Genomic DNA, 17,959 nt, shown 5'->3' on the forward strand with positions numbered 1-17,959 from the left:
CACAAGCTTGTTATGATGCTACCTAAACAATAACAAACGGTGCTATTTTACACAAATATAGCCAAATAAGGGATAACACTCAAAATATGGCTAACCTTACACTTTTTTTTATGCTGTGATATTAATTTTGTCAAAAAGTTTTAGGCTCAAGACCTGTTAGAATTTATAAATTACAGAAAACTATTATGAATGGTAAAATTACCCGTAAATTAAAACACAAATCACAATAATAAAATTTCCTAGAATATTAAGCCTGTTCACACATCGCTTCGTAAGCGTAGGAATATACCGGAAGTTTTCTGAATTTCTTCCGGTTTTAGGCAGTTTGTTATTGTTTACATTCAGGCAACCTTCCATAATCCATGTTAAGGCCTGTTTACACAGTCCAATTTCTTGAACAGAGATTGATTGATATTGATGGAAACTTGTTTTGCTTTGAGCTTGGATCGTGTAAACAATCATCCAAGAACTTCGTCCAACTTCTTTGACTATAGTAGAGCATGTTCTACTTTCCATCCGAGTTTTTTCTCCTTAACCAATCAGCGTCTTAGGTTTTGTGACGTCAAGAAGCAGGCAGCAAATTATATCATTTTGTTGTCTGTTTTCATATTTTAGTCCAAATAAATTGATCTGTTGCAGTTTGTTTGTGTTATTATGATTTTATTTGAATTTATTTAGTAATTTTAAGCTTATGTAAGTATTATTTTATAATGTTGAATATGAACAATGTACATTCGCAGGTTTTTCTTTCGACGAATCAGAACTTGGAATTCAAGAACTTGGATAGTGTCGACGAATCATCCAATTTCTTGGACAGAGAAATTCCTCCAATTTCTCGGATTCAAGAACTTGGACCGTGTTAACAGGCCTTTTATTTCCATACTCCATTTTTTTTTTACTTTTCCCTCGTTTTATCATACTTTTTCCTCTTTTCTCTTTTTTTACTCTTGCATTTTTCTACTATTATTATTTTCATTACTATTACTGAATAGCATATTTAAAGAGTAGAAAATTTTTTCGAAACTTATTTTGTTTTTATTTAGTTATTTTGTTCATAAAACCTCTCATTTTCATGAATACCTGACAAAAGTACGTGCGTTTCCAATCGTTTTCTGCTTTTTATTACATAAGTGTTGATAGAAAATATCCTTGGTTTGATTTTTTTTTGGAACACTAGTTTAAAAAAAAAAAATAAGAAAATTATAAATATAGTTCTGCAAGAATGTCGAAGATGATGAACAGATTTTAGTCATGTATTCGGAATCATTAAGCATCAAAAACGAATTTCACAAAACTGTGGGGTTTCACAGAAACCGCAAAAGAAGATTTAACAATCCACAGAAAAGATTAAATATGAAACTGGCAATCACATTACTGAAACCCTTCAAACTTCGCGAAACTTTTTTTATGGAACTTGATCACTTCAGTGTTTATGCGGAACGACTCGTCTGATTATTTTAATTTTTTGTCAACATGCTAAATGTCTTTAAAATCGGATTCTTAAGAAGTAAGTATGTTTTAATATTTCAGTTGTTTTTCTAAATGATTAAATTTAACAACAAAAAAACTGTAGAAAAGTTCAATTGTTGTAATAAATTTTAAAAAAAATTAATGATTAGTTTTTGAAATGTAGCATGAACCGAGTAGTCTCTGAAATATCAAAAGAAAATCGGGAAATCCAAATATTTTAGATTTTTTTTTGCACAGTATCGACTAAATTGCATTAAAAAAAAACGGATGGAAGGAAAAAAAGCATTTCTGTAATGTTTGCAGAAGCCCTAAATAACTTTTTATCTAATGATCAGATTTTTAGCAGATTAGTAGATTTTTAGATTAGAGTTAAGTTTAAAAGGTTTAAGGGCCTTATCTTACATAAGCTAATTAATTAATGCAAACAATATTTCAAGCAAAATATTGAATATTGTCATTTAAATTTACGTCGATGAAATTGATGTAAAAATTTGATTACTTTAAATTCACAATTTTCGACCATTAGTAAATAAAAATAATAAATAATTATAATCGAAAACATTTTTACATGAAACTATCTTTGGATAAACATGTCTTATTTTGGGCAACAAAAAAAAATCTTTTTTTTTTTATTCCCTTCATTTTTTGCAGATGTATGGCAAAATACAGAAAAAGTGAAATTAACATTGAGGGGTCCAAGCTTTCGACCACTTCCTATCTGAACTATCAATGGAAATTTCTACAAAAAATAAACATGAGCAACGGCCCGGAAAAACTTCATTCTAAGCTAGTAAAGAGTGTCAATATGCTGACTTATTGCTGCTTATCTCCAGAGGTCGAAAGTTCCGCTCTACAAGTAGCGAAACTGTTATAGTGGCTACTTTTTTTTCATAATTCGTAGTGAGTGAGCTACTTTTTAAAAAAATAAGTGCAGTGAGTAGTGTGGTACAAAAAAAATATAAGAAGAAGTAAATAAATGAAAAAAAGTTTGTAGCAATTCCTGACAACTATTTTTAACATTAGTTTAGTAACAAAACAAAGTTCAAACGCAACTAATTTATTGATTTTGGTTGGTATAAATCTTTATGTAACCGTCAATGGACGTAATGATGAGAATTTCCTTGTGACCGGACGTTAACCATACTTAACAAAACATGCTATGCTAAAGTGCAGTTAATTTCCAGCTATTAGTAAAGATACCGACTGTCTCGTGACAAGCTTTAAAATATCGATTATTGAATAACTAATATTTAAACTAGCCATTACGAATAATAGCTAATTTATCACTTTGGCCACACCTTCAAATATGCATTCATGAAGCATTGATTTTATATCAATGAAGGGGGACATATTTTCTCTGTAAAGTCCGTACGATGTGCAAAAAAGAAAAAAAAATGAACACTCACAATAGCATTTAATATAATGATTGGAATTTTTTCGATTTCTTAGGACTTAATCTTAATAGTTACATGACTTAACCTTAAATTTGCTGGTTAATTAATTCAGGCTCGATATTTTAAGTAACGAAATCAGACACAAAAACGCTCTCTCTCTATATATATATCCCTTTTTTTTACGGATTCGGATTTTTTAAAATTCAAGGTATGGGTAATATAAATATCGCAGTAATCAGAAAAATATTATCTCAATTGTTTAATCAGGAGAGCTATTAAAAACTTGGACCCCTTAATGTTAATTTGAATTTCTGCTTATTTCGAAATACTTAAGGAACTAGTTAAGCGAAAGTTTTGCTCACAGTAATAAAATTCAACTATCCAAAGGTAATTCTGTGTTTAAAAAAAAAAAAAAAAAAAAAAAAAAAAAAAAAAAAAACAATGTTTAATTAATATTTATTATATAGTGGACGAAAAAATTTTGATTTATGAGGTATAAAAAATTTTTATATCATTTTAAAGTATCCAATTTTAAATGACATATTACAAGATTCGAACATAATCAGTTCCTCACCAATCAGTCTATCCTAGAGAGTAACCAATATGAAATTTTGATGATGCGTTTCCTCCTAAACTCTCTAAAAATAGTTTTTAAAAAAACCTTCATTAGCGATACAGCTCTAAATATATATTTTTTTGAATAGAACTAAAATAAATTGTTCTTAGCACTATTATCACTACCAATGCTATGTAATAATCAGTAAACTACTTAATTATATTTTCTCAAAAAATTTCATTGCTTAGATTGAAACATTTAAAATTTTAACATTTGTTGTCGTTTTCATTAAGCTACGTTTTTAATTTCAATAACAATACATTTAACAACGATAATAATTCATTACAAATATTTTTGATTTATCGATACCAATATTTAAAAATGATTTGTTGTAAAGATAATTGCTTGATGGGATATGAATTTTAAGCCAAACATTTATTGAAATACCAACAGTGACGCGTTAATTTAGTTTGACGTGCTGTTAGGACAAATCACAATTTTATTAGGCAGACAAAATAATTTAACATAAAATAAAAATAAAAGCCGCAGCCAGAACAATTCTTCTTCATTTCATAATTGTACCTGAAAAGTAAGTGCGGCACGCCCTCTGGAAGAATTGCGAAACACAACACCCACACATGAGATTGAAGTATCCCTGCGATACTTTATCTAACAATTTTGTACTATGAAATATTATTTTTTAATTTTTACATGAATTAATTAAAACATGACGTATTGTTCAGATAACGTAGCATACAAGAAAATACTAGAAAATGATGATGATTACATAAAAAAACACTAAGTTATATTACAAAAATATAAAACGTTATTTAAGTGAAATATGATAATTAATCAAGCATTCATAATAATTAAAGCAAGTCCAAAGTAAATAATAATAAAAATAACAATGATCATTTAACACTAATGCTATAACATGTATAGGAATGAAATTCTAATCTTATGGGTTTTTTTATTAAAAGAGATAATGCTTCATCTTGGGCATTTTCACACCAGGGCAATGTTTCACGGTTATATAAAATTTCTGAAGAGTAGTTGCCCATCTTTGCAATCTGGATGATTGGAGAGCACATCTTGTTAAATAAAGTAACGGATTATGATATGTATAAAATTCTATCTCACATACAAATCATCTCAGATATCAAACACATACGATTCAAGCTTCTTCAGAGACGACACAATGGCAAATGCCTATCTTTCGATGGTAGACCATTTTTCTGGCCAGGAGTAAGTTTTTGGCTGACGTAATCTATATGGTGTATTTTTCCGTCCCATTATTGTGATAAACATACCGCCACACCAATGTGGGATGCATCGGAGTGATGACAAATGATTTACCTGGTACTGGAGAGTAGAAGTATGGAGATGCGATTAAGGCTTTTTTCAACAAATGAAACGTTTTATCATGGATCTCAGTTCAAGGGGTAAAAACGATCAAAGTGGCCGCCCACCAGTACACTGACCACTGCCTGTGATGCTTCACTTCGGTGATCTACTGGAAATCGTGTCTTAACGACCAGTCCACTGCGGGATGTGTAATTGGAGATGTGTAGCCCAAACTAAGAGGAAAATGCTTGGTGGTCTTGACTTTTAGCATAAGAATGATTTCATTACTTAAAAATCCTTTGCATATTTTCTATTACATTAATTAGCATATTTTGGCTTTGACCCTCTCAACGTAATAAAAAAAAAATATAACGTCCCGAAATAGAAAAATATTGAGTTATCTAGTGATAGTACTTGTTTTAGTTATCAAAGTATTTTTCTCTATTTTTAGAAGATAGAATCTTAAAATGATGTAATATGCTAAGCAATATAATTTTACATTACTGCAGTTTATATAATATTTATAATCTCACTCTAAGAATAAACTCAAGTTAACCCTTGACGGTCTGGTCAAGGTCCGGTCTGGTCCTCCCACCAGGTATAATTCTAATGATTAAATATAATATTAATTATTTTATAATAATTTACAATTAAATTAATTACAAATATGACTACAATAAGTGTGATCAAAATAATAAAATGATTTCAGCTATTATATGCGCGATATTTGACCCAGTAATAAAAGTGTTTATGCCGCTTTTATGGCGGCATTAGTCCGTTTATGGTTAATATATTCTCAAATAAATATACTCATGTAGCTATATTATTTCAAATGTAAATAAACAGAAATGGATGTTTCAATACATTCATTTTTTTCCGGATTAGAAGATTTCATATAAAAGTGGTTAAAAATCGAATAAAATTGGTTACAAATCGAATCAAAAACTAAAATAAATTTTCTATAACTCATTTTTACTCATTTAAATAAAAAAAAAACTTTCTTAAATATTAATGAAGAATTTTTAAGAAAAATTAAAATACAACAATTGATATGTTCAAACCGATGCTTAATTTTTTTAATTTTCCAGCAAGGAATCATTCAACAAAGAAGCATTAAGAAGTTGAATTTGTAATATTATGGTTTAAATAAGTCAGAATTTAAATAATAACAACTATATTTACCTCACCAATAAATGGAAGGAAAAACAAGGCAGATAATTTTTAATGTTTAATCCATTAAGTTCAATACAATTATTGTTATTTTAAGTATAAAGTGAAAAATAATTCTATATACTAAAGTATTATTGTGAAAGAGAAATGCAATAGCTAGTGGATATTTAATTATTAATAATCTATTTAGGCTGTACAATAAAGGCTTATCAATCACATGCAGACTTGCACATAAAGATTTGTCAATCCTTTAAAAAGATTCCCTTCTTTTAATTTTAATATTAACATGTTTTTTTATTATTAAAAAAATATTTAAGCCAATGTTTTATTTGATTTGATGACTTATGAAAAATTTATGTTTGAACTTTTCTCTAACTTAAAAATGCTTTCTAATTTCAAACAATTTACATTCGTAGCAATAATAATGATTTTTCATGAAGATGAACTTGCAAACATTGCAAGGTAATAAAAATTACTCATGCTTTGTACGAATCTTTTATAGCTTTAGGCCTCTATTTACGCTTCGATAAAAATGCTAATTTAAATAAACAAACATACATAGTTTACGCTGCAAAAAATCCCATTGCTGAACTACTTTTCTTTCTCTTCTAATCTATCAATGAACACGCATATACCTCTTTGATTGTTTCATCAAATCACCATCAGGTAGCGCTTCAACTGGTCAAAATATAATTATGCCCTTTGTGAACAGAAATAGGCTACCACAAGTATTCTCAGTGTACAAATTTAAACAACCGGAAACGTTTTAGAAAAACATAACAACATTAAATAAAGTAATTAAAGCTGTTTTATAATGAAAGTCAAATTAAGTATTATGCTATTTCAACGTTTTCATCGCTGTGTTTTAAAAGGTAATTTTTTTTCTATCAGAAAAAGGAATTTTCAATATTTATTTGCCGCATTACGTTGTGTTCTTGTTTTCCCTAAAATGAATTTATTTGTTGTTATAATATAGTTTGTGAATAATTTCCATGTCTCTATCTCTTAATACTGTTTCTAGAACTTAGTCGCAGGAATATTTGTGAAGCACATTTGCAATTAAAAAAATAATAATCTTGTCTTTTACTTAAATAGAACCACTTAAACTTTAACGAATTTTTAGAATTTATTATTAGAAATTTTAGTGTTTCTACTTCTCTTAATTTACAGTTTATTTAATCTATCGCTATCTCATCAGGACTTAAATTGGTAATGTTTAAATGTTTGTTCATTCAGTGACAGCAAAAATAAGTATCGTCTTGACTAGGAGGATACTAATATAAAAACATTATACAAACATTACATATGCCTTTTTTTTTTTTTTTTTTTTTTTTTAACAAAGCTGAATTTGTAACAAGAATGAAATTTTTTATTGCTGGTGTTTTTTATTCTAGAATAAATACCTCGTGAATTGTTCGTACTATTTACATGAAGCACATAATTTGTTTCAAGGATGAATGTGAAAAAATAACTATTTTCTGTGTAGTTCACTATTTATTATTGAACCAGGAGCAGAATAATATGGAATTTTCTTTATTAAGACTTTTAATGATTTCAAATGTTTTGTGAGTATCATTTAAAATAAACAACTCACTCTCATTAGTTTTTATGTATTATCATATTTTTAATTGAAAAAAAAAAGAAGTATAGTAAAGTTTATCAAATTACCTTTACTTATCATGCTTGCAAAATAAAACGAAAATTACTGAAAGCAAATAAAATTTTGGGCATAAATTTTTTATAATGAAATAGAGATAAACATAAATTATCTGCAGAGATTTAAATTTCACTGTGATGATCCTCACAGTCTATAGCACCATCTGTTTTAAGGATTATTGATGTGTGTGCACCTCTTAATATATCATTAATTATGCCAGGAGGAGGAGCATTTAAAAGATATGGCATAGTCTGATATGTGAAGGAATTATAATTTGTCAAATTATATATTTTTGAAGATCATTTAACATAGTTCGAGTTTAGTTCCAAAATATCCGGACAGATGGCACTGAAAATTCCTTTTCATTCCACTGTGCTGCCATGCATAAAAAATTTAGCTCTCTGATGTTACATGTATTTGTGGCTGATGGGGAAAATTTTATAAATATTGTAATGATTATAAGATTACAAAAAATTATGATACGACTGATAACTGTATATCTTTGTAACACATGTGTCCCTCAGTGTTACAAAGTGACAACATCACACAGTGGACTGGTTGTAAATCACGCTCCCGAATAGTTCATCAAAATCAAGCATTATTGGCTGTGGTCAGTGGGTAACCTAAAACTTAGCAGGGCGACAGCCCATAGAGGGCCAAGGCCTACTGTGCCCACCTCAGTTTTCTTGACCTTGTGCTCTGGGGTGCAAGAGCAGATGTTCCTTGCCCGGCCCGATGAACGAACCAGGGACCTGTAGCGCGACAGCACGAAGCGCTTCCGCTCAGCCACCGGGTGTCGTGGACAGTGAGTAGGTAGGTAAAAATTTTATTAGCCTGTGAAGAGACCTAGGGTTTGTGGTGCCGATGCTCGTTAAACTTTCTACCGTTAAGTGTTCGAATTCTTGCTCCCCAGTCACCATTGACAGTTCATTGTACAGCTCTAATGTGATGTAAATAAAGTACTACTTATACATTTTTACCTTAAGAAATGAGTAGCAATCAGTATGCATGTTATTTACAGTAATTTCTACAATATTTGTTACTGTAAAAATTTCACCCTGAAATATATTTAAATTTTGGATACATTTAAAAAATGAGACAATTTCTGTTTCAGGGCCTGTATCAAGATGGGTCATAAGATTTTATCACAACCTAATAGTGACAAGTGAGACTCAGGGTTGGCTAGTTTTTGACAATTGATGGTTTTAACCATGGTTTTATCCATTATGTCAAAAAACCTTTTTTGATGTAGTTTTTGACAAGTGTCAAAACCTCAAAGTTTTGGTGTAAGGATAATTATTAGCTATTATAAATAAGAATTATAAATTAAAATGGATGTATATTTATAAATAAGTGATGAATCAATTGTGTTTTGGAATTACTTTGACATTAAACTCTCTCTCTTTTTTTATTTTTACAATTACAGCTAAAAACCCAAATTTTGGTGCAAAAAATATTAAATAGTTATACATAAAAATTTGTCAAATTGCAATTTATTGAATCTGTTAAATTATTGAAAATAAAAATTCAAAAACAATCAGCTTTAAAAAAAAGAAAAAAAACACTTAGCAATCATCTTATTCATTAAATGTAAAATCAATTTAACAAAAAACAAGGTTTCAGCAAAATTGTTGCCAAACCAAGGAGTCTCCAATTCTACACTAGAACCAAAAATATTTCAATTATTTATATTTTTACTTAAATATTTTAATATTGTGCTGTTCTTTGCAAAAATATGTCATGTTTTTGCAATAAAATCATTATCAGTGAATTTTATGAATTTACAAGCACTTTCAGATTGTGTTTTTTGCAGATAGTTTTATTTCTTCTTATCTATCTTACTCTGATTTTATCTATAGATCTTTGTTTTGTTTACGTTTTCAAAAAAAAAACATTTAGGTTAAATTTTTTTTTTTAGACAATGCTTATAAATTAAACTGGTGTACACTAAGAAGGTTCTCTGATTGGCACTTAGTTGGTGCCCTCTGCCTTGAAAGGCGGCCAATCATAACACAAGAAAGGACTCCTCTGGAAGAGAGGTATTTCCAGTACTTATACAGAAAAGAAGTTGAAAAAAGTTTTTTAAGTGATCATGAAAAACGTCATTTGGATGATTTGTGAGTCTTTTCTTATTTTACTTAATTTGGAAAAATGTGTATTGTTGCTCTTTAGCTTGGTACAAAATATTTATACAAATAAAATAAATCTTAAGCACATCTTACTATTCAAAATGCCTTTCCTATGTACCAACTTCGTTTGACTGCCTCTTTCTTAACCAAAAAGTAAAGTTGAAGTATTGAACAAATATTAATTTTTCATTTTATAAAATGTTTCCAGTGCTCAATTTCAAATCATAATCGAATATAATTATTCAGTTATTTTTAATATGTATTAAATTGTTTTCACACTGTTGTTGCATCTAGCTTGCTTTTCAGGCTTCTATTGTTTTGAATTTATGACAGGAATTTCGTGGAATTTTGATTTAATTCAGATAACTTGGTCACCATTTGGGCTGGTACCTTCATTTCAAACCATTATACCAAATTCAGGTATAGAATTGTGTGCAGCTGTTGAACAAGATTTGACGAAACATGCCATCTGTTTTATCAAATAAATTTGGGATTTATAGAATGTTCAAGATTGATTTATTTTCAAGATTGATTCTTGATTTATTTTCCTCTAAATGTTTTGATCCTGAGCAAAATCGTAAAAAATTTTCTCTGATACATGCAGCTTTCTCATAGAGAAATTTTTTTTTTTCTGTTATGCACCAACTTAAAGTTCAAGCAAGCTAAGTCTGACCCTCAGAGGGTGAGTAAGAGAAAAAATTTTGAAAATAAGTTACAATTACAAGTTTTTTACAATGAAAATCAAACCCTGAATTAAAATGAATCAATAAATTAAAAGCATCATTTAAGCTAATATATTGATTAAATAAATCCCAATAAACTGAAGTGGAAAGATAAACTTTATAATGTATAAACTTCATTTGTTTCAAAAATTATGAAGGTGGAAACAACATGTTTCAAATGCTCAAACGTAGACGCCCATTCTAAAGACTCACTAGAGGTGAATGAATGCTGAAGAAGACTGAGAAGAAGGCAAAGGCGATAAAGAGGACTTTCTATAAATTTTGTTGGACAATCAAACTGATCTCAATGTTTTTAATTTCCAATGTCTCTTATAGTGATTTATTTAAGTTTGGTAATGTTTAAATCTTCTTCTTTTAATGTGTATACTTATTTTACTTCTTTTTTGACAAAAATATATTTCAAGGGTGATGATAATAGAGACGTCCGGTGGCTGAGTGGTAGCGCTTTGCCCTCCCGTGCCACAGGTCCTGGGTTCGATCCTTGGGCCGGGCAAGGTTGACTCAGCCTTTCATCCCTTCAGTGGGTCGATTAATGAGTACCAAGCATGTTTGGGAACTAAACACCGGGGGTTCCGCGTTCGGCTGACCACCGAACCGGAACATCTGCTCCTGCACCCCAGAGCCCATGGTCAAGAAAACTGAGATGGGCACAGTAGGCCTTGGCCCTCTATGGGCTGTCGTGCCACTGAGTTTTAGATGATAATAGAACAAGCGCTTAGTATGCAGGGTTGGGTTTTTATCAGGACATGGTAATGGTAAAAAACTGGTACATACATACTATTAACCCATGTTGTATTTACAGATTAGTTTAAGTGTTCACGCCTAACAGTATTTGATAATAAAAATTAGCATACTATTTGTAACTATGAACTCAATGTGAGATATATTGTAAAGTACATGTTTAGCATGTTATTTGTTAATTTAGTAGTAATAATAAAATTTGTTTTTATTAGTTTATATTATAAAATTAAATTTTACTACTTATTTTCATAAAATATTGTAGGACTAAATTTTTTTAAATTTATTGAAAAATTCTATAAATTTTTTGTTCTTTTTCAAATTGTTGCCTTTTTTTTTTTTTTTTTTTTTTTTTCTTGAAAATTAATACTACTATTTAAACAAGATTGCAATTATAATCTGTTTTAATATTTTTGACTGTTTAAAGAAACTGTACTGATATTTCTGTAAAACTGTCTCGATATTCGTTTTTTAAACAAACTTTTTCCATTTCTTTTACTGGGGTTGGGAGGAACTTCCTTGTGTCCAGTTTTTCCGAATGTGGAAGAAACTTGCCATCCCTGATGCATCTGCAGTGCTTTTGACAAAATTAGCACTGAACCACTGAAATTATTTGTCTGCTTTTGAACCTGTTCATCAGCCCTTATTGTCTTTTTTTTTTTACTTTGTTTCAATACCAGCGCAATGGTAAGCTTGCTTATTTGTATACTTCTTAACTTGCTTCCTCTTCTTCTTACTTCTGATGCTGTTAAGCTAATTAATGAGTTCAGTTTGCTTTTACGTGAATTAGATCTTAAACGCTCTTAATTGCATTAAGCAATCAATCTTTCTGTAATGTATATTTACAGATAGTTAAAAGTACCAAAAAAATAATAAATGCTGTGTATCTTTTAGGAGAAATGCAGAAAAAATGAAGAAAGGGGAAATCGAAGACATCGATACTGTTTCCAAACAGACTGCCCAAGATTTTGAAGATGCTAGTATAGAAGAATTGAATAAGTTTCCTCCTCATCCTAGAACTACAGGTGCTTAATTTGTCTTGCAATTATTTATGTTTTCTCCTTCCTAGAAGTATCCAATAAATAACTTAATTTTTCTACCTATTGTGGACACCTTCGTAAAAACATCACAAACCAATACAAATATCTTTTGATCAACACTTTCACAGACATCATTATTCTCGATTTCAGCATTGAAATATGTTTCTAAAAATCAGTTATTTTATCTTGGTCAATCGAGATTTAAACAAAGAATCATATAAGTATTTTGTCATATTAGTGTTTTCAAAAATTGCATACTTATGTGTTGCATTAAAAGTTAATCTTAGTTAAAAAAATCAATATTGGTTCTTCCTGAATATTTTTGGAAGGGTGTTTATTTTTCTTATTATTTTCATGAACCTTTGAAATTTATATTTTATAATTTAAATGAGTAAAGTATGTTAAAAATGTTTCAAGATTGTATTCTGAAATTTACACAAAGTAAGAAGTAGTACTAGTAGAAATAAAATTTGTAAGAATCATTTTTGCTAAAACATATCGTAAGAATCATTTTGTCCTTCCTATACTTACATTTTTGCTTATTGCTGTTCTTTTTTATTACATAGTGGTAAAGTATCATGATATATATGTGTTCTTAATTCTTGTTATTTGATAATGAAATTTATTCTATCACAAATTCCAATCTATTGTTGTTGTTTTTCTTATTACTTGAAAAGCACGATACCCAGTCTTCCAAGAATGACTGACTGTTAAAAAAAATCACTCCGGAGAAAAGGGGTATTTTTAGTTCCTTTGCTTTTTATCCTTTTTTTTTATATCTTCAAATGTAACTGTCATTATTTTTTTTTAATTTTGATGACTTTAAACGATCTCTCTTTATAGATGCCGATGAAGAAAATAATCAGCAATCCATTCAGCGAAAACTAGACTCTAGTCTGTTGTTAGTTATAAAGCAAAAAATAGGAAATGATCTTCGATGGATATTGCCCCAAACTGTTCATCAAAAAGGAGAAACTTTATGTGAAGTATGATTTTTTTGTATTATTTGGCCCATAAAATAATGAAAATTTTTATTTTTGCTTATTGTTCATCTAGTTTTTCAGATTATTGATTTTATTATGGATATTCCAAAGTTCGACCAACAAGTTCAGAAGGTTTATAAAAGATATCAAGTGAAAACTTACTGTAGAAAATGGGGTCACAAACCATGTTAAGAAGGGCAAAAATGTCAACAACAAAAAAAAAAAAAAAAAAAATGCCTTTGATGTAATATTGGAAAATAACTACAAACAAATTTATTTGATTATAAGTGTTGCACAAAGTGATGCCAACTGATGTTGCATAATCTACAATTCCCTGGCATGCTTGAAGATGCAATAACTCTCAATATCTTAACTTTATTTTAGTAATGCATATAGAAGAGTATAGTTTGCTGCAATGTTTTCTTGTAAGTAAGCACACATACTTTTTTACAGAAGATATAACTGTTTTAAATTTTTTTTATACTGTATTTTAAAACATATACTTATTATTGTTGAGTCTGTTTAAAAATTTATACTCAGCAGTATTTGATAATACAAATTTTAAGATTATCCGTAATTATAAATTTCATGTTTATTTTCCTATTGTTTCTTTTTAATTTTAACTTATTTGTAAATGATATATTGAAAAGCATGCAAATTGTTGCTATTATTTAAACTAGATTAAAATTATAAAATGTTTGAAAAGTGGTTTTAATATTTGATATTTTAGTTTTGAAAGTCCATTTCAAGACAAGTTAATAACTTATCTTGATTAGTTATTAACCTTAATGAAATGCTTGCTAGTGGAATAAAAGCTTGGTTTAATTCCACTAGTATGAAATTATTACTATGCATAATTTAAATACTTGTGCATTATGAAATCTACTTGCTAACTTTAATAGTTTGCCTCAATTTTCTTCTTGTTAACTTTTGTTTCTTACAAAATGTAACCATTGGTATTTTTTTTTTTTAATCAGAAAGTTAGTTTCACAGTTCAGTGAATAAAAAGTTTACTTCTCATAAAATATTATGTTTTATTTTATAATCGACATTGAACAACCTACCCATTTTTGTGTTTATGGCTATTAATGTTTAACTCTGTGGCCGCGTAATTTTGAAACTGACTCTAGTGATTTGGGAATTCTTGGATCAAGCTATCGAACGAACTAGCTTTTGTAGTGGACTTTTTGATAGAAATAAGCCTCCCATGATGAGTCCAATAATCAAGGAATTCTAACCCATGACACTGAGAATATTTAAAGTCCCCACTATGATCGGTGCAAGCCGGGAGCAAAATTCGAACTGACTGCCCAGCGGCAGGATTCGAACCTGACTCACCTCATTCCTTGTAAAATACTATTGTGTATAACAAAATGTGGTCTGAAGTTTCGTTGACATTTTTCTCAAAAATTCACGGAATTTCATTTTTGAATATGAGTTGGAGGTCAGTGATGTATTTTCTAAAGGTCTCGTAATTAATTAAAGAGTAAATATGGATTTTTTTCTTGTTACTTTAGTAAAACTGTTTTGTTATTGCCTTGTGCCCTTCAAATTTATGTGAAAATATAATCTTTAACGCATGTTAGTGATTGTATTTTAATTTTTCATGTATTCTTCTACTTGAATTTATTAAGTTAACTCTAAATTGATGTTGATTTTATTCATTTTATTTAGACTGCTGTAAGAGCTTTCAATGAGATATGTACTAATCCAGTTAAACTGCAAATAATGGGAAATGCACCTGTTGGTTTTTATAAATACAAATACCCTAAAGCTATTAGGCAAGATGGAGTTTGTGGTGCAAAGGTAAGCTCCTCATTTTTTTAAGAGCCATAATTATTATTTATTTTTTAATGATTGTTGAATGAACTAACCCACAAATTTTAATGAAAGAATTGCTTTTTGGGAAAATGAGCTACCAACAAATAGTATTGCAATGTCATTATTATTTTGTTAGTAATGGCTATAAGATTTCAATTAGTAGTAAATTTTGTTTTATAATACAAATTGAAATTAGTGGAAAATCCCTTATCGTTTAGCTTTCTTTTAAAAAAAAAAATTCAAACTAAGATAATTGCAAGGAACTTTTTTAAATTTTTAAGGTATTCAAATCTTACTACCAAATACAATTAATTCCCTACAAAAGTATGAAAAACAAATTCAAAATTTCTTCCACAGATACGCAGTATAAAAGAACTTATTTTACATATTCATATCTTGCACAATTATTAAAGATTTTTTTTAATTACAAAATGGTATTGGTGTAATTAAGACAAAAATATTCCGTTTTTAGTTTTTTTTTAAATGTCCATATCTGCATAAATATTCAAGCTAGGTATACAAAATTTAAGCAATTGCAGCAAATAGTCAATTCAAGCTTATTTTTATATTTTGTTTCTTACTTGTACTTGTTTTCATAACTTCTTTTTGTATAGTATCTTTTAATAATTACTGATCTGGGCATATCATATTATTTATTACACATGTAAATAATTATTAAAATATAATAACAATGATATGTAATAATGATATATACAGGGTATCTGAGAAATATTGTGACATTTTTCAGGAGGTAGGGCACATCATAAGGATTAAAAGTATTGCATAGCCACCTATCACCGGAAATGTAATTCGCTCCTTTTGTGAACGCATTATTCATGTGCCTTTGAACAAGCACTTTTATTTATATGAATTTCATGTTAGTTTTATGTTTTTAATAATTATTGTCAAAAATTTGATTTAAATTGCTGTTTTAGCTTAATTTAACGGTTTAGCAATCTCATCAAGTTAGTTGTCAAATCAAGATTTAAAAAAATTAAAAATTTAAAAAATAAATAATTAATTAAACAGCCATTTCAGAGCCTACTTTAATGAAATTTTCAACAATTATTTGAAAATTAAAATATAAAATTAAGATATTTCTGATAAATAAAGGTTTGATTCAAAGGCACACAAACAATATATTCATAGAGGAAAGCATCACTGTCATACAATAACATTTCTTGTCATAGATTGTAATTCAGTTTTCAATCCTTATCATGTGCTCTACCTCCCCATGAAATTTGAAGAAGCGTTATGTATAGTGTGTTCCGTAATGGTACAAATAGACACTATATATACAAATGAACACTGCAAAGGGGAACGAATTTGGATCTTATGATTGGATCTTCACATGCTAAGATTCAATCTTTGGTTTGTGGGTGTAACCTCAAAATATGCTTTTTGATTGGCGTAGGCGATATTTTACATTACGAAACTTGACACAAAAATGTACTTTGTCTGAATGTACCTTTTTTTCGACTGATTTGGATTTCTGACACCCAAAATATCGAGGAATAAAGCTGCAATCTAGGAAATATGGCCTTGATAGTTTGGTCAGGAGAGGTTCAAATTTTGGACCCCTTAATGTTAATTCTTGTGAACATCACCATTTCTGAAAATGTCTTTAAATGAATTTTAAAAAAAAGAAAATATCTTCGTAAATATTTAATAATAGTCACAAAAAAATTTCATTTGAAGGTTATACAATTTTTTACATTATTTTAAAGAATGTAATTTTAAATTGTTAAATACAAAATTTCAGTGAAATTAGTCATATTTTAAAAAATTGAATCTAAAATGGATTTTTTAAAATCAGATTTCTCAGGAACTAGCTCATTTCACTCAAATTTTGTATTTTGCTGTGTAAAATTACTATCTTTAAAATGATGCAAAATATTGCATATCTTATTATTCAACATTTTTTGGACTAAATAAATAAAAAAAAATATTCTAAAACTTATATTTTTATTTGAATTATCTTTGGATAAATGAATTTTGTAACTGTGTGCAAATATTTTTCAATTCACCAAATAAGTTCATGAGATATTGCGAGATACACGAAAATTAACATTAAGGGGTCCAAACTTTAGACTTTCTCCTGGAAACTCTTCAGACCCTTTTTCACAGATTGTAGCTAAGAAATCAGAATAAGTGGGGGGGGAGGGTCTGTTTATCAAGAGAAAGTACGTTTTTGTGTCTGGTTTCTTAACTTAAAATATAGTCTCCTCTAATTAATAAGCATATTTGAGATCACTGCCTCGAACCATTAAGATCGATTCTTGAAGATTCAATCATTAGATCAAAAGCGGTGTTCTGTGTTTTTTGGACACTGTTTATATATGGTGCCTATTTGTCATATATTTTTTACTTAGTGGGCTTCTAAGTTTTTTTTATATATATATGTATAAAGTTGTTGGCTTGCATAGCTGAAAAAGTTAGAAATTGTGAGTACCTTTTTTCCAAGTCACTCTAAATAATTCCATGATAATATTTTTACTGCATTCATTACTTTAGTTATAATGATATTGCTCTAAACTAGTAACTTGAACTTAAAGCGGTTATTAGTATCAATGCTAATTACTGTTAATTGTTTTTAAGGTATTCTTTTTTAAAGCTCAACTCTTGGACAACAGACTTCAAACTTTAAATATTCAATCTGATACAGTTGTAGATCACCGCTGGTTAACCCACTCTGAAATAAAAACTGTCTTGCAACCTGTATACGAAAAAGTCGTACAGTCTTTTCTGTATCCAGATGCAGTAAAAGTTGAAGACACAGAAACAAAGAGTTTATTGGATGAAGAGGAACACATTATTAAATCTTCGGCGTCAAACTAGACTTTTTTTAAAAAATAATTTCCATGAATTGTAATAAAACATATAGCAAAATCTAAAATAAAAATTTCATTTCTTC

General features: G+C 28.9%; 1 protein-coding gene across 2 annotated transcripts; it reads left to right on the forward strand.

Moving 5' to 3' along the window:
* The first annotated feature begins 1,364 nt into the window (after window positions 1-1,364).
* Window positions 1,365-17,959, forward strand: mRpL46 (mitochondrial ribosomal protein L46). 2 transcript variants are annotated; one of them, XM_016071934.2, is made up of 6 exons: window positions 1,365-1,507; window positions 9,510-9,708; window positions 12,096-12,226; window positions 13,085-13,227; window positions 14,899-15,030; window positions 17,644-17,959. In XM_016071934.2, exons 1-6 carry the CDS (start codon window positions 1,474-1,476, stop codon window positions 17,881-17,883), a joined length of 879 nt encoding a protein of 292 aa, XP_015927420.1. In that variant the 5' UTR covers window positions 1,365-1,473; the 3' UTR covers window positions 17,884-17,959. The 2 variants fall into 2 exon arrangements, with proteins under 2 accessions (XP_015927420.1, XP_015927418.1); XM_016071932.3 differs by lacking the exon at window positions 1,365-1,507 and adding an exon at window positions 6,636-6,806.

The sequence above is a fragment of the Parasteatoda tepidariorum genome, chromosome 3, assembly GCF_982258835.1.
Source record: "Parasteatoda tepidariorum strain Cologne lab strain chromosome 3, Ptep-v5.0, whole genome shotgun sequence".
NCBI lineage: Eukaryota > Metazoa > Arthropoda > Arachnida > Araneae > Theridiidae > Parasteatoda > Parasteatoda tepidariorum.